General features: G+C 55.9%; 2 protein-coding genes across 6 annotated transcripts in view; one reads left to right on the forward strand and one right to left on the reverse strand.

Moving 5' to 3' along the window:
• The window catches only part of CACNA2D4 (calcium voltage-gated channel auxiliary subunit alpha2delta 4), a 123964-nt gene that overhangs the window by 77038 nt on the left and 24014 nt on the right, over nt 1-22912 (forward strand). The window contains exon 26 of the mRNA XM_036103050.2: nt 1370-1450. Coding sequence (XP_035958943.1) covers nt 1370-1450 — 81 coding nt within the window. The remainder of the gene's footprint in view (nt 1-1369; nt 1451-22912) is intronic.
• On the reverse strand, nt 4344-21094 carry LRTM2 (leucine rich repeat transmembrane protein 2). 5 transcript variants are annotated; one of them, XM_036103056.2, is made up of 7 exons: nt 20673-21089; nt 16907-17069; nt 13926-14108; nt 13313-13454; nt 10001-10591; nt 6388-6865; nt 4344-5429 (listed from the first exon to the last, which is right to left on the reverse strand). In XM_036103056.2, exons 4-6 carry the CDS (start codon nt 13377-13379, stop codon nt 6411-6413), a joined length of 1113 nt encoding a protein of 370 aa, XP_035958949.1. In that variant the 5' UTR covers nt 13380-13454; nt 13926-14108; nt 16907-17069; nt 20673-21089; the 3' UTR covers nt 4344-5429; nt 6388-6410. The 5 variants fall into 5 exon arrangements, with proteins under 5 accessions (XP_035958949.1, XP_035958948.1, XP_035958947.1 ...); XM_036103055.2 differs by having other exon boundaries at nt 13926-14180; XM_036103054.2 differs by lacking the exon at nt 16907-17069.

The following is a 22912-nucleotide window of genomic DNA, read 5'->3' on the forward strand; positions in this document are numbered from 1 at the left end:
GAATCAGAGTAATTTTGGATTTCTGTGAGACATTGGATTATAGCAAGGTGTGATGGATGATCTTCGCAAAATAGATACAAGAAAGCATAATTTAAGTTCCATGACAACACATGATCTCCACGTAAGCTTCTCATGACGTGTTTCAAGCGACATTTGATATAAAGACCTTCTCACAAGACAGCACTTGATAAAAATTTTGCCCCTTTCTTGGGAATTTTAGTGATGGAACTTGGCCTGTAGACAAGAATGCTTTGAAAAGGGGCACCCGGGTGGCTCAGTTGGTTGAGCGTCTGCCTTCGGCTCAGGTCGTGATCCCAGGGTCCTGGGATCAAGCCCCGTGTCAGGCTCCCTGCTCTGCGGGGAGCCTGCTTCTCCCTCTCCCTCCCTTACCCCCCAACTTGTGCCCCCCCCGCTCTCTCTCTCGAATAAATAAATAAAAATAAAATCTTTAAAAAAAGAATGCTTCGAAAAGTTAAGCCATGTCCCTGGACTGACAAAGATTGAAAAGCCCAGGGTCATGCACTAGCCCATACCACCGCCAAGCCAGAAAGCTCTGTTTTCATGTCGAGCCGACATGGCCACCTAAGTTCTGCACCCATGGTGACCTGATTATCCTAAAAGAGAGAGGCAGAGCAGCTCAAAGCAAGCCCCTTCAAGAGCCGGGCAGAGTGTCCCAGAAGTGCAGTCACTGTCTGTAAGCCAGTGAAAGGGTGGCTTGATAATGGGGTGGTGGCGGCAGGCTGGCCCCCAACGGCCAGGATTTATGGGGTGCCTCGGATGTGCCAGGCACCCGCCAGCCTTCTGTGCCTGGGGCAGCCCTCGCCAGGCCTCCAGAGGGGCTGTGTCACCCTGACTCATGTGACTGATGAAGGACAGCCCAGGATCAGCCACCGCGAGTTCTGGAATGCAGCCTGTCCTTCTGCTAGAAAGAATCATTTGACGCAACTCAAGTCTTCTGGGTGGAACCCGCGCTGAGAGGACAGGTCACAGCAGGGTCCCTGAGCTCGAGGGAGGCAACAGCCAGCAGACAGTTGCTGCCCAGAGACAGCGCGAACTTACAGTGTCCTAGTGACGTAGACAACACTGCATTGTCCAGGCCGCCAGGGGCCCTGGTGTATTTATCTGGCAGGGTCAGATCTGCGTGGGGAGGTGGCAGTCCCCGACACGTGGGAGGTGCTCTGCAAAAACCAGTGGGTGAAAGTGACAGAGCCACCACAGCTTTCCCCAACACCACCCCCCCCACCTCACTTATTCAAGGATTGCCCTCTCCTGGGATTCATAGTGTGCTCTCAGCCTCCCCACCCACCACCCAACCACTGGCTCTTCCCCGGGCGCTGAGAAAGTGACTTGGCAATTTTTGTTTCCCCAGAAAGTCCAGGCCAGCCCATGGTAGTGACAGCCAGCACAGCTGTGGCCGTGACCGTGGACAAGAAGACAGCCATTGCTGCAGGTAGGAGCTGCCCTCTGCACCACGGCGGTCGGGGTGTTGTGAGTCGAGGTCAGGAACAAGGCACACGGGAATAGCAGGAGGACCCTGCCTGTGGTCCGCGAGGGCCACAGTCCTCCGGCCAGAGGTTTTCCCAGCTGAACGGAGGGACTGAGGGAAAAAGGAGTCTTCCCAAGCCATTTTGTTTATAAAACCTGAGATCCAAAAGAATTTATGAAGTCAAATGAAGCTCCGACAGGTTAAGACCCAGCTTCCTACCCTGTGTTGCCATTGACCTCAAAGGGGATGAGAGCACCCAGTGACCCTCCCCAGCTGCCCGGATGTGGTGGTTTCTTGGTACCTAAAAGAGTCCTTTGCACCTGGGCCTCCTTGCCTGAGCATGATCAGGCCTGTGTGGTGAAACCCTCCTTATCCTGGCTTCAGTTCCCATGTCTCAGCCCCAGCTCGGTTCTGCACAGCTGTGCAGTCCAGTGGGCGCTCAAGCATCAGCCATCACGGGTCCTGTCCTGCTTCCCCAGGGACCCCAGAGAAAGGACTCCGCAGCCAGAGGGGCGGGGCGGGGCGCAGGCAGGGCTGGGTGAGCCTTGTCTCCCCAGGCTGGGTTCAGGGCAAAGGAGGCGGGAGGAGCAGGCTGGGGTCTGGCTGAGATCGTCCAACCCTGACTTCCCACCAAAGGAAACACGCACCCCACCGGTGGCCTTCAGGATGCACTGCTCTAGCATTCGGAAGGGACTCGTGCCATCTCAGCAGCGTTTTTAAACTTGGACCACAGTGTGCTAACCCCAGACCCATTGCTAGGCCAAAACTGGACCCAAACTTGTTTCCCTCGAGCCTGTTCGGCGGTCCCAGCTGAGTGTGTCCCTGTCCTGCTCCCTCCGTGGCGTGGACCCTCTCAGCCCCTGCATACCCAAGAGTCTAGGAACAGAGGGGACACCGGGTCAGGCTGCTGGATGCGCTCTCCTGCACTCTCCAATTATTTGATATCATTTTTAACTCAGAGCTGAATTAGAGCCTCCAGGGGTTGCCATAGAAACCGTGTCCTGGTGCCTCTGGTTTAACTCACTGCAGACAATGGCTCTGAGGCTCCGGGGTGTGTGGATATGATAGGAAAAGAGTGGGGCACTAGAGACCTTATGCTTCAAGTTTTGGGGGGGGTCTCCTTTTGTAATTTCCCCTCCCTGGACTACGGCTCAGCCTCCTTGACCCTGGGCCAGAGGGGCTCAAAGCAGGGAGGCGACCGGTGTGCTGTCCCGACAGTTTCATCCCTTGGAAACCGGGGGCACTGTACGCATAGGGGCTCCCGGACTGGGCAAGCACTGGTGGCTGATGGGTGGGCCGTATGGGTGATGGTGTGCCCTGAGCAAGAGGAGAAGGTAGAAGAAGGGCACTAGGCCCAACTACTGGGGCCAGGTACGTGCCAGATGTGCGTACCATGCCACGGGTTCCTACGGAAGGGCAGCTGAATGGGGAGGGATCCTTTTCATCTCTAAGCAGGTGATTTACCAAGAGGTGATGCAGAATTTCTAGGAATCTAACTTTTTGATCAGAATCCATTTTCAACTCCCCATGCCCTCCAGACCTAGTTGGGGAGTATTGCCCAGCATAATGATGGTGGCACCATAATCTGCAAGCGTGTTCCTCTAGCACATGCTGTGCAATACCCTTGTGCCCCCGTCCAGAGGCCTTTGGCGGTGAGCCTGCTGTCTGGAGCCGCGAGCGCTCCTCTCCTCAGGGCCCTGCCTCTGTGCGGATGGGTCTGTACGTATACACGCCGAACAGGGGCGCGTACGACACACCTACACATTACCCAGGCCTGTGCCGGGCTGCTGAGGGACCTTGGCCTCTGCTTCTGCAGCGGGGCTTGGGGAAGACTGTCTCTCAGGTCCGCTCTGCCTGTTAAAGCAGCACCCCACATTTATCACCACCTCTAAAAGGCAAGCAGCCCAGCTCTGCTGGGAGTACCGCTGAACTCCAGGAAAGGGACCTGGAGGGCTCACTTCTGCCTACGGCTTGCTCCGGCCTCATTGGGATATCAGCCAAAGGAAAGCTCCTAGGAAGGAGATAATTCCATCCTGGTCTCCGAAGACTAATGAACCATAGAGGCCAGGCCCAGTCAGCCAGAGGCCAGTCCAGGCCTGGATGTGAGTCACTCCGGCTTGAGGTGGGCGAACAACCCCCAAGACCTTGTTCTCTGGCTCATCTCCTCTCTTGGTCTCCCCAGCCCCAGCCCTCCAGTTCATAATTCTGAGTCCCCACCTGCTGAGCCCTGGAAGGATCATATTTGTAAGTGCAGAGGGTCATCTGCCTGTCCCTAAAGTCAGTTTGAGGGTGCAAGAGGAATATAAGTTAAACAGAGTTCCTCCTTCATGTTAGCAACACCCCCAATCTCACCAAGTCTCATGAAACATAATGAACAGCTCCTAGGGAGTCCTCCCGCCACCTCCCCTTACACAGCAGGGTCCTCTGGGCAAATGCACGCCTTCCTACCACATTGGCTCCTCTGCCCTTGACTGCCAGGGTGGACTGGCTCAAGCCAGGGCAGATGTGCACACAGCGGGCACTGAGCAGTGATGGTCTCCCGCTCACCTTCAGTCCCCAGTGCTGCACAGTGAAACCAGCCTGAGGCTCACGAATTCATACCGTCAGCCCAGCCCCCGGGTAACCTGCTGCACTCAGCTACAGACCCCGTTCTGATCCAGCTCAGCCCTCGACACCTGTCCCGGCGCTGCCCCCAGGCGAGGCCTCAGGCAGGAGTTTCCCATCTCTCTGATGGAGCTCTGGACATTGGGGTGAGGTCCTGCAGCACTTTTTGTAGTTGCCTGGGCAGGTAAGGGGGCAGGAAGCCCCTCTCCCAGAGCCCACATGCCCTCCCCACCCAAGGAAACCAAGAGGTACATAGGAAAATACAGTCTTTATTGTTCTTCTGAAACAACAAACCAGAAATATAATTTTGCCTTTAAAAATCTTCTGTCTCAGGCTGAAGATACCACCACTGACAATACCCACCCCTCCCCTCCTTTTCCTTTAGCAAATTCCTAGATCTGGTATCAGCTGGAAAGCCAAAAGAAGGAAGACTATGCCCCAGCCCCAGGGAGGCATGTTCCGCAGTCCACCAAGCAGCCTGCACTGAGGCCCTCGCTGTTCAAAGGCATTCCCTGCCCCCCCAGCCCCCCTCACCTACCACGGTCCTCTATGAGGTGGAAGGATCGAGGGGTGCAAGGCAAGATAGGCCTGCCCTGTCCTGCCCTGTCCCTCCTCAGAGCCTTGGCCTCCGCGTTCTGGAAGCCTCTTCCCAGGCCACCAGCAAGACCCCGTCTTAGAGCCAGAAACCAGCCTGATACCTCCTGACTCTCCGTAAGCCATGGGAAAACGGGTGTCCAGCAGAGGGAGACCTAGTACTCATCTGAGATCAGACTCATGGGGTGGGGGACGACCTACAAAAGGGGACTCGTGACCCCCAAACCCCCGCACAGCCGTCTCCTCACCTGCCACCCCTTTGGTGTAGGCTACAGGTAACAAACAGGACCCCTGGCCCACGCTCTGGTTTGGAGCCCAGTCCAGGTGCAATTAAACACTCCAGGAAGCCAGACTGAGCACACAAAACCCTGGGAAGGAAGCCCAGCCCTGAAGCCTCTGGGCAGACCGTGCAGCCCTCTCCCCACCCCGGGGGCCTGCTTGGGGTCTGCTCAGGCACTGAGCTTCCGCGAGGGCCGTCTGCGTTCCCAAGATGCCGCCAATCGTGACCCAGTCCCCACCCCGAGGTCCCAGGCCCAGAGCTGCTGAAGATGGAGGGGTGAGGGGTACAGAGCAATGGTTCTTGGGCTGCAGGCTATAGGAGTGGAATTGGTGGGGGTCCCCACGGGGCCTGGCAGTGATGATGTCCTTAGACGGCGCTGAAGAAATGCCCAGTGGTATGTGCCTGGGCTCTCGGGAGGCTGCCATCCACACATGCTGCAGCTTCAAGGCCTCTGGGCCGGTGTCCCTGGAAAACCCAGCAGGAGAGGTGTGAGAGGGTTACCATGGTGACAGGCAGTCTCATCCAGCAGCACCACTCTGGCCCACTTCAGAGGATCTCAAAGGAATCCTTGTGTTGTCGGTGTGGGCGTCTCCCCCCTGTTGACTCGAGAAGGTTGCAGTAAGCAAGCAAAAGGGTCTGTGGCCTGAGGGCCAGAGACCCACAGGGGGGAGACAGGTCTCCACTCCCTGAGTTCTCATGACCTCTGTCTCCATGTGATTCTGTGTGCGTGAGAGACAGACAGACCGACAGACAGAGATTTCCCGGCGATGTAATTGCGCTGGTGATGCTGAGTGTGTGTGAGAGGAATGGGTGAAGCCGGGAGCAGTGTGGCTGGTGTGTGGCCTGTAGCAGGCAGAGGGACATGGTGGCTTCAGCAGGGGGAGTGTGTCCTGTGTTTCTAAGTGCTGGGTCCAGATGCCACGGTTGCTGTGATTGTACATTAGTGCTGGCGGCTCAAAGCTGGACCCAACTTGGACTCTGAAGGGCAGCTGAGAGTATCTTCCTGGCTTAGAAGGGGGTCACGGAAACTGGCCCCTGGCCCCCATATCCCTCCTCCCCACACCTACGTGCAGATGAGGTGCTATGAGCAGGAGGTAGGGAGAGTGACCCAGGGCAGGAAGGACAGTAGAGGAACACTGAGTCCAGAAGCCTGCACTTGCACACATAGCCTTCCTTCCCCATGGCCAGAAGCTTAGGGAGACCCCCCAGCTGTCCCAGAGACTCGGTGGCCCCGAGAGGGGCAGGAGCAGGAGCCTCTAGTGCAAGGGCGGCTTCCGCAGAGACTTGGAAGTTCATGGAGACAGCCGCACTGGGGCTTGTTTGCTGGAGGGCTGGGGGCACGCGTGCAAGAGGGGACTGCGCTGGAGGGAAGGGCCAGCGCTTACTGAAGCCATCCCCCGCATGCTGTCCCGGCCCTTCCTACCTAGGCCAAGTGGGGCTGGGCCCTCAGGCCACAGAAGAGATCTGCTTCTGGTCTTCGTGCTCACCCTCCGGGTCCCCCATGAGGGGCTGCCGCTTCTTGAGCTCCCGGTGGTACTTGGCCATGAGGGAGGCATAGATGCAGCCATAGGCAGCTGCCACCACCATCATGATGCACACAATGCCACAGACGACCCCCGCGATGATCACCGTGCCGATGGCCCGCCTCACGCTCACCGGCCGATACCGCTGCTTCTGGGGGCAGGCTGTGCTGGGCTCTGGCTCAGGCTCCGCCCCTGGCTTGGGCTTAGCGGGTTCAGGGCTGGCCTTTGTGCAGGGCGGCCCAGGAATATCCAGCCCAGCTGAGCTATTCTCGTCCTCCAACTGGGAGCAGTAGTTGAACATCTCCATGGGGACCACACGCATGTCCTTCCCCCTCAGCTCCTTGGGTAGGGTGCAGGCCAGCTGGTCCAGGCGCCCCCCTGCATCCAGGGGAGAAAGAAAGCAGGGGCTGACCAGGCATCCAGAACCTGGACTCCTTCTCCCCATCCCCAGGTCCCCAAAATGGAAGGCCCAGGAATGCAGTCGGTCCTGGATTCACATCAGTAGGAGAGGAAGGGAGACGAACAACTAGCATTTATGAAGCCAAGGACCATGATAGGTGAGGTACATATATCATGTCATTTCACCTGCACAGAAGCCATACAAAATGGATATTGCCATTATTCCCATTTTAGAGAAGCACACAACCATTTCAGTCAAGCCTGCTCTGTCCAGAGTCAAACTGACTCGCAGCAGTTCAGCACTGCTAACATGTGCTGGTGCTCAGGGAAGACTCAGCAATGCAAACAGTCCTGCACGGGCCACAGTTCTGCTCCTCTCCTTGCCCCTGAATCTGCCTGCTCCCCGCCCATCTGTAAACCCAGGACACTTCTTCACTATATCTTATCCCTCCAGAGTTCCTCCGTCTCACAGAAAAGACAAGTCAAAAGCCACTGCCCCAGCCACCACTTTTCCATATGGAAACTTTTGGTTGTCCAAGATTACCTCTTTGGAGTGGGGAGAAAAAAGGTTGGGTGAGAACGTTTGCCTTTTCCTCTTTAAGAGCAATCCAGCAGCCCACCAGCACCCCGACCACGGCTTCTCTGAGTGCAGTGGCATCTTGGGAGGGAGCCCTGAGACCCGTGAGGGCAAAGGAGAGGGGGCCAGGACCAACGAGGGGGTGTGGGCGGCAAGAGGTGCACAGGCTCATCATGACGATGGTGAGGCTGGACCATGGTGAGGTCATGAGAGGATATAGATGCAGAACACGGGTGGGGTGAGAGAGAAGGTAGCTCAGGAGAATCCCCTAGGAAGTCAGAGTCAGACTTTGTCCCTCTATCAGGTTCCAGTGAGATCTGGATGCGAGCAAGAGATCCCTTCCCAAATGGCTCCTGCCGAACAGGCTCCTGCCATCCCCTCCCTGCCAGTCCCTCTCCCAGAGCAGCTGCTGCACATCTCCTTATACAATAGATACGCTTTGCCTGGGATGCTGATGAAAACATCCCAGGAATTTTTTTTTAAGAAGTGCAAGGTTGAAAACAACTGTACTATTGAAAAGTTCCAAAAATAGACATTCCCACTCCATGCCCTTTTGTGCTGAGAATTTAGTTCCTGATAACTATGTGAAAGGACAAGGACATTGCCTAGGGATAATACATGGGGCTGAGACCCTTGGCCTCTAGTGCCCCCGTGCCACTGACTGCCTGGGGCCCCTGTGGCAAGTCTTACATCCAGCGCAGTGTGTCCAAGGGCCACCTTTGTACAGGCAGGAGCCAGGTGTTGAGATGGTGGCGACCTCATCTTCCTGCTCAAAGACCTGAGGTTGAATCCTGCCCATGTCATCTCATGCAAATTATTTAATTTATTTAATTGCATATGAGTCTTGGTTTTCTTGGCCATAAAATAAGAATGGCTGACTCGATTAACTGCTATAAGGATTAAAATAGATAATGTACATGAAAAGATATTTATAAACTGGAAACTATATAAGTATTAATTGTTATTTCCTGACTCACAAGAATGGGAGAAAGTATCATAGTGACTAACATTTTATGGCACTTTACAGTTTGTAAAAATTTTTTTAATTTTTTTAAAGATTTTATTTATTTATTTGAGAGAGAGAAAGAGAAAGAGAGAGAGAGGGAGAATGAGCACAAGCAGGGGGAGTGGCAGGCAGAGGGAGAAGCAGGCTTCCTGCCGAGCAGGGAGCTGGAAGCAGGGCTTGATCCCAGGACCCTGGGATCATGACCTGAACCAAAAGCAGACGCTTAACCGACTGAGCCACCCAGGCTCCCCTGTAAAATTGTTTAATTAACTAACACAGGAGAATCTCATGCAAATAATTGAGATTGTGGCTGGATATGAAACAAAAAGAGCAAGACTGATGAAAAGGATTGGCATTCTTTTCACATTGATTCGCTCATTCAGCAAGTACTCATGGAGCATCTACTTTGTGCTGGGCACCAAATTCTGTCTTATTAAGTCTGTTTAATATTATGACTACTAGTAGCAAATGAACAAATAAATGAATAGGTTTTATGGAGGACTTGCTTTATGCTAAGTACTTTTCAAGACACTTTACATGCTGATGCTCAGTCGGTTAAGCCTCTTGCCTTCAGCTCAGGTCATGATCCCGGGGTTCTGGGATCAAGTCACGCATCGGGCTCCTTGCTCAGCAGGGAGCCTGCTTCTTCCTCTACCCGCTGCTCCCCCTGCTTGTGCTCTCTCTCTCTCTGACAAAAAAATAAAATCTTTTTTAAAAAGACACTTTACATGCATTACTGTTTAGTCCTCACAATGATTCTATCAGATAGCTGTTATTTGACCCATTTTACAGATGAGGACACTGTCACGGAGAGGTTTCTCAGGATCACACAGCTAGTAAGTGACAGAGCCACAAATCAAATCCGGATCTGGCACTTTTAACTACTACACTCACTTCTTTGCCCTCCTTTTCATTACATTTAATCATCTTATAGATCATTCTAGAAGTTTCCCCAAAAGAGGGAAGGGAAAGAGTAAAACTAAAGCCATTTGGCTTCTTATTAAAAGCTTTGAATATAAAACTTCTTGGGAGAGTTGAGATCATCATCAAAATGAAAATTTGGTTTTATCTGTGGATTTAAATTATATTCCACCCTCCTGAAACTGTGGATATTTAAGAAATTGCTGTATTATTCAGACGAGCAAGGGTGGTTTTTCTTCCTCCTACCATGCCAGGGAAGCCCAGAGGCATACCTGGTGGGATGTAGAGAAAAATTATTAAGTTGCCTCACAATACCTACAGAAGTGAGATCAAGTTACAGTGAGTCAGTCTGAAAGAAAAAGAAGAGGAAGGAGGCTGGGAGCTGGGAGGGGCACACAGAGAAGAACGTGGAGCAGCACCAGCCTCTCTGCCCTGCCGATGGTTTGGAGCCCAGGCTGAGACTCTTCTAGCCCAGAGCTAGTGGAGAGGTAGGGCCACCCCCTTCTCCCTGGACCTCGGCCCTGAGTCAGCGCCCAGCCTCCAGGAAATGTGTTGGGCCAGGGGTGATTGTCCTGATTCCTTACATCCAGGCAGGACTAGCTGTTCTCACCTCGGTAGGAAAACCACTCCATCCAGTGCTTGAAATCACGCAGGTTACAGTCACACTCCCAGGGGTTGTCCCCAACCTGCAGCAGCTGCAGGCTTGCGAGGGGTTCAAACGTCAGCCGGTCCAGGTTCTGCAGACGGTTGGAGCGAAGTGACAGGGAGCGCAGCGCTGGGAGTCCATCAAAAAGGCCAGGGGGCAGCTGGGCCAGCCCGTTGATGGACAGGTCCAGGTGGCGGAGCAGGGGCGAGTGCTGCAGCAGGTCCCTGTCCAGGGTCCTGATGCTGTTATTGCGCAGCTGCAGCTCCGTAAGATTCGTCAGGTCCCCGAAAAGGGACCGGGGCAGCTGGTCCAGGAAGTTGTTGGATAAGTCCAGCCGCTGCAGGCTGGACAGATTGGCGAATGCCCAGCTTGGCAGGGCACTCAGCTTATTGTTCAAGAGTAAGAGGGTTCGGGTGGCAGCGGGCAAGTCGGGGGGCACCATGGTGAGGCCTAGGCCACTACAATCCACCTCCAGGCTGCGGCTGTCACACTTACAGGAGAAGGGGCAGGCAGGGAGGGCCTCCACAGCATACAGCATGATCCAGCAGGTGATCCCTGGAGGGGAGGGGGACAGACAGGCGGAAAGAAAGCCACAGGCGGGGAAGGGGGGTTACCATCTCCTGCTTCGATTCCCGATTCCCGCCTTTCTAATTTGTAACATAATGGCCTCTTGACTTTATCTGCTTTGGCCTAAGCCATGATCAATGCACAAACCTTTACGGACCACATAAAAAGATAATTAACCAACCCGAAGCACGTCTATATTACTGGACATCACATGGTGTCCGCAGGGCTCTTGCCTCACAGCACATCTGGCAAAGAAACCACTTTAGTGGAGTAAGATCCTGGAGAATGGCAGGCCTGAGTGCAAAGGACGAGCAGTGCTGTTCCACAAGGAGGCCCCAGCTCATGGGGCCTCCCCTGGTTGATCTCCTTGGGAGCTCAGGCCCCACTGCTACCATAGATGTTGACAAAACAAAGGATGTAAGGATGTCAAAGAAACCTGCTCCCTTGTTCCTCTCCCAGTATCACAGAGAAAGGTTCTCTTTCCAAAAGAAAATAGCCACATTGTTGCTTCCTTCCGCTCCGCACCCCCCACCCCCAACTTGGAGCTGCCCTAGGCTAAGACACACCGTGGAAGAGGGAGAGCACAAAGAGGTGCTCCTACCCCTGCCCCCTGCAACCTCCCATGTGCTGTCAGATCCAAGAGGGGGGCCAGTAACAGCATGAAGACCAGGAGCCCATCTAGGGTCCCACTCCAGAGACCACAGTAGAAATGATGAGGATAAGATGCACAAATCCACTTCCATGCTGAAGAACACTTGGGCACAAACCACTGCAAATCATAGGTTCTAGGAGAAGTTTCATATTTGTTCTCACTCTAAAACCAACCATGCGCTTAGGTTGGGCTCCTGTTCCTAAAGGCTGCAGGGTAGCATTTCTGCAGGATAGACCCATTAACAGCATTCCTTTTGTGGTCCCATGTTTTGCCCAGGACCCCTCTGAGTAAGCAGCCTCAGAGTCTAGCCTGGGGAAGGGCTGGGGCGTCCTCAGAGAATAATTACAACAGAGCAGCTCATTCCATGGTTCAGCAGCCCTTTCTCAGAGGGACTGCCAAACTCCCCTCAAGTGTCTTCCTGAGTCTCATAGATGTTTGCTCACTGTGGAAGAGAAAATGGGTAAGCTCAAAATAGTTCAACTTCACCAAGTCAGCACCCGGTCTGGCAAATTACTGGCTCCATCTTGGATGTGGGATTCATGCAGATCTGACAGCACAGGGGAGTTTATAAGGGCAGGGTGGGAGTGCCCTTTTGTGCTCTGTCTCTTCCACACGTGGCATGTCTTAGCCTAGTATAGCTCCAAGTTGGGGGTAGGGGTGCAGAGGGGAAGGAAGCAGCAGTGTGGTCATTTTCTTTTGGAAAGAGAGGCACAGAGGAAAGACCCTAGCCAGGGAAGTGATGGAGAATCAGACCCAGTTCATGGCCCAGGTGACCGCACTCAGAAAGGCAGCCACCCCGACTTGAGCACCTGAATGGGATGGTCTTGAGTCTGTGTCTGGCAGATGTCTGGTTGTCTGGTGTCCCCAAGAACAGAGCTTGAAGGAACAGTGTGGGACTGTTCTCCCCCCACACTTGTGGGGTCAGTGACAGCTGAGAGGCGGACTGCAAGGCTGACACCTGAGCCTCCTCATTCTCAAGAGGAACGAGCACAGTCATGGCCATGGAAGCCAACCAGTGACCCTTCCTGGCCACATGGGGTCACCTCTCACCCTCTTACCCCTCTGAACCCTTCTGCTGCCAGGTCAGCCTGCCCTACCCTACCCCGCACCATGCCATTTGAAAATCAACATTCTTCAGACCTCACTTTCCCCAGAAAAGAAGTCAATCCATCCAGCTTCCCTCACAAAAGGATCATAACCAGAAGCCATTATTCCCCCCACCCCTGAAAATTCCGGGTGACATAAAAGCTCTGGTGACAAGAAAACATAATCCTGTATTGCGAGGTGTTGAGTGATTCTAGAATGAGTTTGAAACGGGATCTGAGTGGCTCAGGGATCAGCCGCTCTCACATGGTGAATAATTCAGGCTGCTCATGTCCTGCAGCTGTGTCACCGGGCCAAGTGTATGAGGGGAGAAGTCAGGCAGAATAATGTCCCTAAGGACTATTTCTTACCTATTACCATGTAGCCTTGCACAAGCCAGTCCTCACTGACCTGGGCCCTTTCCCTCTACTGAAGAGAATTCTCATGGCTTCTTTCAGCCTGACAACTTACAAGGCTTTCTTACAGGAAATGGAGACCTCAATTTCCCCATATGCAAGAGGAAGGCTGGGACCCAACCCCTGTGGTCCTTCCATCACCGCAATCCAAGAGCTCTCTAGTTCCCTCCATTTCAGAGCTAGGAAGACTGAGACAGAAGTCTCCAGGTTCACCCAGCATTGAAAGACAAGAGGGAGACTTGCCATTAGAGCAGCAGGACTCCCACAAGCCAGACCGCTGGGGATGGGGGTAGACTTCCTGGGCGCAGGAACAGACCCACCTGGAGACACAGAACCACCGTCATGGCCTCCAGCTCCTGATTCAACCACTAAAGCTCTCAACGGCAACTCTTTCTTTGGCTGCCACAGATGCCAGTACCACAGGCAAGACTGTAGAGGGTAACCACTGGCTTCCCGGGCCTTGGGCATCCCAGAAAGATCAGAGCTTCCTGCAGCCTGGTGTGCATCACTTCGTGCCAAGCTAGCCCCTGCCACCGGCCCCCGCCCCACTATACTCACAGGAGATCTGCCTCCACTGCAGGGCAAGCCTGGACCTCTGCTCGGGGCCACTGCCCCGAGTCAGCATGGTGAATGCCACAGCTCTTACGGCCCTGCACCTCTGGGGAGAGAGGAGCCCCTCGGTGTGTGCTGCCTGTCAGTCCTGAGAGAGAGAGAGAGAATGAGAGCTGAGCAGCACTCGAGGTCCCGTTCCAGCCCAGGGGTTAAGGAGAGGGCCCGGTGTCTCTTTACACTCCTTGTCATTCCCTCTCCTGTTCTTCTCAGCTATGATTCCCGGGGTGGGGGAAGGAGAAGAACGAGGGGCAGAGAAGCCAGGACACCTTCCCCCTCCCGGAGTGACTAGGGTGGCAAGGAGGGCAGGCTCCGGCCTGTGGCCCAGTGCTGAGTTCTGCCTGTGGGACGCAGAAGTCACCAGCGGTGGCCTCCCTAGTGTCCCTCCCCTGCCTCTCCTGTTGCCTCTCTGGCATGTTGATCTCTAAAATGCTTTGGGGCCACATGGCCTCCTTTGTGAGCTTTCCCCCATATCACAGGTGGGGACACTGAGGGACATATCTACTAGGTAAGCAGAGTGAGGCCATAGTAACACCATTCCCGGGCCCAGCGCTGCTCTCACCATGGCCCCCGAGGGGGCAGAGTCTGCTGCTGTGTCAGGCGTGAGGCCCAGGCCCTGCTCCTGCTGCCGGCTGGCCTCCCGCTTCCCCTCCACCTTCGCCTGAGAGGTGAGGTGCGGTGCTCTGTCTTCCGCCCGCTGGTCTATAATAAGATTCATCAGCTCAGGGAGTTCATGCTGCAGCAGCTGTTCGTGCAGGAGACAGGGACAGGAAGGAGAGGATGAGATTTCGGAGCCGAAGGAGGGCTGGGAGCAGGCCTGGGGAGGCAAGAAAGCAGTTTTCTCTTGCAGATGACAAAAGAGGGGTAGTCACCCTGTCTAGGGTCTCAGGACCTGCCCTGCCCCAATCCTAAGACTAGGAAAAGGGACACCTGCCCTCCTGTGGTCCCCATTTCCTTCCAGGTATGGCTAAGGCCCTCAGACAGAGGCCAGAGCCTCCACTCTCCCAGCCCCATCAGAGGGATGGGAAAGGGGACCGTGGTGCCACTGCAGCAGGCAGGGACAAGGTGCGGAAGGGCGTGGGCATGGGGAGGGAAGACTCTGCCCGCAGCCCAGCCCCTCCTGCCCCCAAAGGGCACCATCCCATCAGCCCACCGCTCTTGGCTGGCTCCTTTGTTGCCTGCTCATCCCTCCGTGATCCCCGGTCACAGCCTCCCCTCTCACTCACCCCGCCCCGCCGTCTCCCCACCACCACCCCCACCACCAGCCCCCCACCCACCCCCCCACCCCCACCCCCCGCCAATCCGGAGAAGCCAGAGGCAAAGTTAAGCAGGCAGCTGAGGAGGTGGAAGGACTGCTGGGAAGCTAACTCGTTCAGCTCTGAAATCTCTGCCTCCGGTGAAGCGGGTTTCCCTCAGGCATTTCGGGTCCTGCTGCAGCCCCTCAGTGCCTCGCCAGCCCCCACTCTTGAATGGAGCACCTCCGGTCGCAAAACCCACTTAAAACCCAGCAACCCCCGCAGGCCCTTCAGCTGTGCTCTCAGCAAGGGCAGCCTGGGGCGGGGAGGGGTCTTGGCTTTGGTTATCCCCCTCCTGCCCTGGGGTGGGGGGGTGGGCTCCAGGTTGTGCCAGCCTCCCAAGTGTTGTGACACGAGAGCCCTGCCGTGCAGTGTGGGGAGCAGCCCGGGTCCCCACACTGCCTCTTGGATGGATCCCCAGGCCCTGGGCTGAGGCGTGAAGGAGATGGGAGCAGCTCAGGCGTCTTCTCCAGCGGCTCTCTCTCCAGCCCAGGTGGGCAGGCCTCTGGTTCACTGCCGGCCCCGCCACTCCCTCGCTGGGCAACCTTAAACAAACCGTGTAAACTCTCTGAGCCTCAGTTATCTTATCTCTCAAAGTGGGGACGGTAAGACTTCATGGGTGGAATCTCGGGGCAGATCAATTTAATTAAGGGAGGAGAGTTAACATTTACTATATTTAGGACACACTACCTTAGAAGATCATTCAGGCGAACGTGCCCAGCCTGGACTTGAGCCCATGATAGCTGTGAGGAAGCCCCAGTTCCCTTCCTCCTTGCAGCAGTTCTAGGTGACACCTCTTTCCTGGTCCCACCAGCCTCACACATGGGTCTACTTCTCTATTCCTGAGCAGATGGCCCATGGCAGGATGCTCATGGCGGGGCACGCTCACACGCACAGGCTTTCTGGACCTCCGTCCCAGACAGCGGTGCCCACCCTCTCTGTGTCCCTCAGGCCCTGACCCTCGGAACAATCTCGGACTCCAGCAGGAAGCCTCACATCCAGAGCTCACAGCACCCACACAATATTAGGCACATTGGAGGCCATCCAAGGCATGGAGGTGATGACCAACTTGCCCAAGGTCACATACTAGATCAGAGGTAGGTCACCGGCTTCGGAGTCTGACTGCTCATCCACTCCCTGGTGACTGTCACCCAGCAATGGCCCTTATGGGGAGACACTTATGTGTGCACAGAGCAGGGTGCACATAGGCTCCCAGACACATGCTTGGAGCTCCCAACACAGCACATGGTGCAAACACACCCACAGAGAGCTATGCAGTTAGGCACGTGCTCACACACACACACACGCACGCACACACGCATGCACACACGCATGCCCGGCTGGCAGCCCTCCAGCACTCCCCCTCAGATGCCAACACTCAGCCAGCAAAAGCCCCCAGCAGACAGATGTACAGGGACACTTCCAACCTAGGAATAAGGTCTAACGAAAACCCCGCGGGGCAGTCCCTACCCCAGAACATTTTCTCTACTCAGACTCAGAGGGGTGCTCAAGACCCAAGCCAGGCTTCTGCTCCTGCCCTTTCCAGCTTTTTGCAAGGAGACAGGCGGCAGAGAATCCCTCTCGCCCAAGCCCAGGCCCTGCTTCCACCTGAGCCTGCTCCCCTCTGTTTCAAGCAGGCTCTCCTTTTCCACCCCACCCACCGATCCCAGACCTCAGTGTCACCCCAATAGTGATCCCAGGGGTTGACCAGCAAGCACCAGTCAGTGGAGACAGCGGCCTTAAGCAGGTCCTGATGCCCCATCCCCAGCCTTGGATGATGTCAGCTGTACAAAACCAGTCAGGCAAGTTGCCACAGTGCAGACCCCCAGGTGTCATCTTCCGAGGTGACAGGACACTGTTGACCCCAGCATCTCTGGAGAAATGTGATGAAAACAAAGTCCCCCAGGTCCATGGCGGGGGAGGGACAGGGGTACCTGTGCTCCCTACGGAGCCGACTCCTTGGGCACCATGGAAGTGACCTTTAGGGAGATACGGGGCTAGAACCCAGCACTTCCTGGCTGTTTGGCCCTTTGTCCACAAGCACACCTCCAACCCAAGGACCCCTTCCCACCCCCAAAAGCATCCAGCCTCATTAGGAAAGGGGGTGACCTACATTAGGAATGCAGCTGCTGCAGCAGGCGCTGACCGGTGCTGGAATAGATGTACACTGTCTGAGAGGGAAGTCCCCACCCAGGATGGAGAATGGGGGACAGAAAAGAGCAGGGTTTGCCGGAGCCCCCAAACCCACCAGAAAGATCTCCAGGTCCCACAGCCTCGTGGATGCTGGACTTGCTCCCAATCCTCACGCGGCTCATTGTCTCAGTCCCAGGGACAGAGACACCAGAGAGAAGGGCTGGGCCCCAGCAGGGCACTGGGCCTCCTTTGCTGGAATGGAGGGTGTGGCCGAAGAGCTACAAGCAATCAAAGGCAGAACCCCTGAGAATCCTTTGCTACTCGGTGTGGTCCCTGGGCTTTACCTAGGAATTTCTTAGATGCAGACTCTCAGGCTCCACCCCAGGCCCACCCAACTAGAATATGAATTTTAACAAGATCCCATACTCAAGCTTGAGAAGCACAAGACAGATGGCTTCTCTCCCAGCAGGCCCTGGTACCTCCCGGGAGGCCGTGCGGGTCTGTCTCCCAGGCCCCATCTTGGGAATGGCCGTGACCTGGGCACAGCGGGGAGGATACTGACCTTAACCTCCTTCAAAAAGCCTCTGTATGGGGAGGAGGGATGACCATAGCCACAAACACCTGTATGTAGTGTTCTTAGTCCTCAGAACAACTCTCTGAGGTTTTACAGATGGGGAAAACTGAGGCAAAGGAAATTAAGTAACTTGCCTCAGGTTAGGCCACGGAAGAATGAATACAGCTTTGGGCACGAGCAGTCTGGCCACAAAGCTACCAACTCAGCTGCCTTTGTAGGCTTCTGGCTCCGTCTGATCCGCTCACATGCAGAGGTTCCAGGTGTAGGAAAGAAAGGCGAAAACGGGAGAGGCAACATTTTGTTTGTACAGTGCTTCACAGTTTATGCAGCATGTCCTCATCCCTGATCTCACTGGCCCCGAGGCAGGCATTCTGCTGCCCCTCCTGCTGGTGAAGAAACCAGCTGAGCTGAACTGGACTGAGACACCAGCCCAGTGCCCCCTCCCAGGCCCCTCCTTCCAGTAACATCACCAATGCAGTGCGGAAAAGCCTCAGGTGGCCAAGATCTTAGGAAAGGACCTGGACGGGGCTTTCTAGAACCCCTTCCGGCGGAGGGCTGGGTGTTGAGGTGAGGAGAGAAGCCAGGGGTGGAGGGTAGTGACAGAACAGGAGGCAGCAGTAAGAGCAGAAAGCTCCACGTGCTCCTGCCGAGCTGAGTGGGTGCAGCAGCATCCCCTGGGGCCTGGGGGTGGGAGCTGCTTCCCCGGTGGAGCACCTGTCCTCAGCCCCATGGGCGAGGAGCAGCCTGCTGGAGCCCCCAAACCCACAGAGTGCTCAGGTTGGATGGTGTGGGGCGGGGGCCTCTCTGTGCTCCCGCCCCTTCAATTTCTCCTACAGACAGAGGTTAATCTTCCAAGCAGAGCTGGCTCAGACCTCAGCTAGAAACCTCCAACACACCCACCACCAGCCTGGCGTCCACACCTTCCTCTGATGCTTCTGTCATGTCCGTCTCCCCAGGTCCAGTGTCCAAACCACACAAGGGCTTAAACCCCACTGAACCTCAGCCTGGGGGTCCCTGACTCAGGACATCATGATGGCCCTGCCATTTGCCTCCACCGGAATCTCCCTTTGGTCAAGTGTCCCTAGTTGAGGACAAGGCTTCTGCATGCCCTCGGCATCCAAGACTCACAGAACTGAGACGCAGAAAGGGCCTTCGCGGTCACCTGCGCACCCACTTCACTCTGCAGACAGGTGAAGGTCACAGGCGGGTGAGAGGCACCAAGAGGGTGTAGGGGGACCTGGACTGCAGGATGGCCTGAGCTGAGCCCTGTTTGGTGGGGACCGTGCAGGGCTGGCCTCTCCACCTGCTGCCTCCAATCTGGCCATCTGGGCCCTTCCAGGAAACATGCTCAGTCTCTTCCTGCCTGTCACCCCCATAACACACACTGCCCAGGCAGCGCGGAAGCAGGTTTTTAAAAATCTCTCTGTACTTGGAACTGGCCAACCTTTCCGGTTCATTTTAAAACACATACCCCATTCTCACCCCAAGCTTCCTGCATCCTGGTTTCCTTGTTGAATATTCCTAGTCCCAAACAGATCTTCTGGGAATCAGAACAGAAAGGCCCCCTGAGTCATTCCTCACTGGAGCCCCTCTCCATTGTGAACAAACTAAGCTTGCTCACTGAGGCCATGGCTATGGGCGCAGGCCGTGGCCTTGGGCAGGGGGCAGAAGAGGCCTGATCTGGAGTAGAAGGAGGGAGACCCCGAGAAAGGTGAGACTGCCTGAGACAACCCAGATACCCCAACATTACATAAAGGCCCTCCCCTGCCTCCATCCCATGCTACCCATCCTGCCCAAAGCAGCTCCACCCGACCTCTCCTTGGCTTTGGTGCCTAGGAAATGGGAACAAGGTTTGCTCATCCAGACCCCAGACACAGCTTCCAGCCAAACCCCAAAGAAACCAGATCGGTTGCTTAAGAAACGTCCCTCCCTCTCCTGCCACCCCCAGGCTGGCTTTCCTGGGCTCCCTCTTTTGGCAGTGCCAGAGATTGTGGCAGTGGGGAGGTGGGGTGGGAAGAGCAGGAAGCTGCTTCGGGTTTCCCTCCTGCTGGACTTCCCCGCCCCCTCCACGTGCTCAGCCTCCCCACCCTCTACCCCCCACTCCCCCGCCGCTGTAGTTATCTAAGCTGCCAGGCGTCAATCTGAGTCATGCCAAAGCAATGCCCTATGCGCCCTGAAAGCCAGGTGCCACTCTCACCATCCCTCCCACCCACTACGACAGCTTAGCTCAGGGAAAAGACAAAGTAGCCCCTGGAACCGAGCTGGGTGGTTGGGACCCCCAGTCAGACCTCCCTCTCTGCATTGTCAAAATGGGCCTGGGGCTGCTGAGAGCCGCTTTCCTACTCCAACTCAGGATGTCCATGCCCTAGTGGGTCAGGACGCCAGGCGGGCATGGCCAAGCTGTACACCACCCACTCCCCCGAGGCTGAGTCCACAACTCCCACCAAGGAGGCACAAGGCTTCTCAACCCATTTATAGCTAGAGGACCCAATATGTAGCTGGGGAACACCCTGAGTGTGTTCTCACAAGCCTGGTTCCACCCCCTGTCCCTGGGCCCCTGGAGGGCTGGGAGCAGGGCCTCGGGCTTTGCCAAGGAAGAGTTGCAAGGCTTTTCTCCCTTGTCCACTCCCAGCCACGCCCCCACCAGAGAGGCTTCCCCCACAGCTGCGTGGGGCCACGTCCAGCCCGGGAAGGGCTCCTCTGCACCCTTGTCCAAGGACAGCTGCCTGGAGGCCAGCAACCCCACGCTGAGAGCATCCTGCAAAGAGGCCGTGCCCCGAGGTCTATCCGCATACCTCAGACAGCTCAGTCCTCCAGCCTGCCACCACCCTCCCCCCCCACCCAGCCGCCCTCTGTACCAGCCCTGTCACCAGCATCCCCTTTCCCATAGCACCCAAGCTCATCAGGCTGTGAATGCTGAGCCGGGCAGGCAGACGGCACAGGGCTCTTGGCTGGCACTCTCTGTGCTGCAGGGACTGGTTTCTATGCCACCCGGGCCTGTCATCTGGCATTAGCACTGCTCTCCTCTCCCCTCCCCTGTCCCCGCTGCCCCCTCCCCAGCAGAACCCCAGCTCACCTCCCCAATGCTGAGAGGTCAGAGTAGCCCTGTGCCCTGTGTCTCTGGGCTGCCCCGATGTCCAGTCCTGAGCACTTCCCCAACCCCGGCAACTGCTCCCAGGCAGGAGGTAACAGCGGCTGTCTGTGCAAGCCCAGGAGATCCAGCAAAGATGGGCCCCATTCCCTGTGTCCCAGCCACCCTGCACCCCCACCGGCCCGTCATGCCTTCCCTCCAGCGTACAACACTCACCTTTCTTCACCCTGACCGCAGGCTCCTTAAATCAAGTAGCTCTAAACCGTCCAGTGAGACCCTCCCGGGATTCCTGGAGAAATCCAGACAGCACTGCCAAGCAGAGCGCAGTGGGCACTGAGTCCCCAGTCCACCGGGAGCGGGGACCTGGCATGCAGCACACAGCTCCGGGGAGAAGGAATGCCTGCTGCTGCCGCTGCCAAGGGGACGGGGCTGCTGGGTCAATAACAAACTGAGAAGGAAAGAGGGAGGGACAGAGGGAGACAGATAGGAGCGGGGAAGAAAGGGGAGAGGAGAGCGCGCGCGCGTGTGCGCGAGCAAAGAGACAGAGCAATGGAGTGACAGCTGGGGGTACATCTGTGATGACAGCGACAGCAGCACACAGAGGCGAAGGCACGCGCGGTACGCGCGCGCACACATACACACACACACACACACACACACCAGAGGAGCTCACGGCCAGAGGGCAGCGCTCACCCTTGAAATGTGAGAAAAAAGGCACCTATGGATTAATCGCTTCCAACTGGAGAGGAGGAAAGCTGTTGAACGCTGTTTTCCTGCGGACCTCCATCTTCCTTCCCCATGCTCCTCCAAGCTCTCCCTGCCCCGACCCGCCCCCCTCTGGGTCTCTCCCCTCTCCCCTCCTTCCCTTTGGCAAAGAGGGGCAGGACCCAGGCGGCAGGAGGCCCCTAGGAAGCGGCCTTGGTCTCCCGTTCAGAGCTATGCAGGGCAGTGTCTTCCATCCTGCTTGTGGAGAAGGAAAAACTGAACCCTTTTCCTGGTCAAGAGGTGATTTATTCCAGAGAGGGTAACTGGAGGGGTGCACAGGGCAGCCCATCTGCCTGGCAGTCCTCCAGAGAGGGCCTTGAACCACGCAGAGCTGGTGTCACATGGTCACACACAGGTCACTGAGCCTCAGTGACCCCAGCCCGGGGCTACTTAGGGGGGTACAATGCCCAGTGCCGGAGCAGATAGGCTGTGCGCTCAGGGGCGGCTGCAGCTGGGTGACAGGTTGTCAGTAGGGCCCCGGGGCGGGGGGGGGCTCTGGAGGAACCCTGGATAAATGCAGCCCCGCCCCACCATGCTGGGCTTTTCCAGGCTCCTTGCTCTTATCTAGATGGGGTAGGAATGGAAGGGAAAAAAGCTGGTATTCAAGAATTCAGAAGCCTCGTTACTAACCAATCAGGACAAAGAAGTTGGGGAAATTGATACTGCAGGAGATGGCAAGCGTGTGATCCAAAGGCAAAGGAAGCCAGGGACTAAGCCAAAGGAAGAGCACAGCCAGGAGCACAGACCCTGAAGTGACCCTTCTTTGAATCTCTTAAAATCTGCCTGACAAGAATATGGCATAGTGTGTTGCCAGTATGTCAGGGATATCCCAGCGTCCCTCTTCCATTTCACCTGTGTTTCTCGTTCCTTGAGGGGGGGTGGGGGGCGGGTTCACCGTCGGTGGGGGGGTGCGGCAGGAAGCAGGTCGAGAAACTCCCCTGACTCAGGATGCCTCTGGCAGACGCTCCTGCACCTCCTTTCTGTCTGCTCTGCTGGACAACACAGCAGCGAGGGCTCAGACTGCTGTCCCAGGAGGAGAGAGAGCATCTTCTACCTCCTAGTAATTCCCTGCCTCTCACCTACCCAGTTGTCACGTGCATCCTACCTTCAAGCTAACTGCACCCACTTGCCTCTAAACAGAGTCTGCTTCTCCAGCTCCTTCCCTGAGTCTGGAACACTCTCCTTCCCCATGGGTAGCCTTCCCCCTCTTAAAAACCCAACCAGAAAGTCACCTCCTTTACGAAGTTTCCCTGGGCTAGCCCACAGACTTGACTTTCTCCAATCTATAGCCTTTCTTTGGGCCATCCTTGTGATTCTTATTGCAGAAAATGTATAGTAGCTTTCTGTGATGTGGTTTATCTTCTTTCATATACTATGAGCTGTTCCGGAAGACGGACTTTGCCTCTCCCATGCTCCAGTGCCTTCTTGTCAGCTGAACGAGGGATACAAGGGAAGAGCCCAAGCCTAGGTATCAGAGGACCCAGAGTCTAGACTCTGTTGCTCATTAACTAGCTATTAGTTAGTTAATGAACCTGACAGCCCTGGGCCTTGGTTTCCTGCTCTGTAGAATGAGGAGTTAGAATGATTGAGATCTTTAGTCTCCCTTCTGTTACTGGCACTCCATGACCTTGAGCATCTGCTGGCTCCCCGGCCTGTAGGTATAAAAAATGGGCCCCTCCTAGCCTCTCAGC

The sequence above is a fragment of the Halichoerus grypus genome, chromosome 6 (genome assembly GCF_964656455.1).
Source record: "Halichoerus grypus chromosome 6, mHalGry1.hap1.1, whole genome shotgun sequence".
In the NCBI taxonomy this organism is placed as follows: domain Eukaryota; kingdom Metazoa; phylum Chordata; class Mammalia; order Carnivora; family Phocidae; genus Halichoerus; species Halichoerus grypus.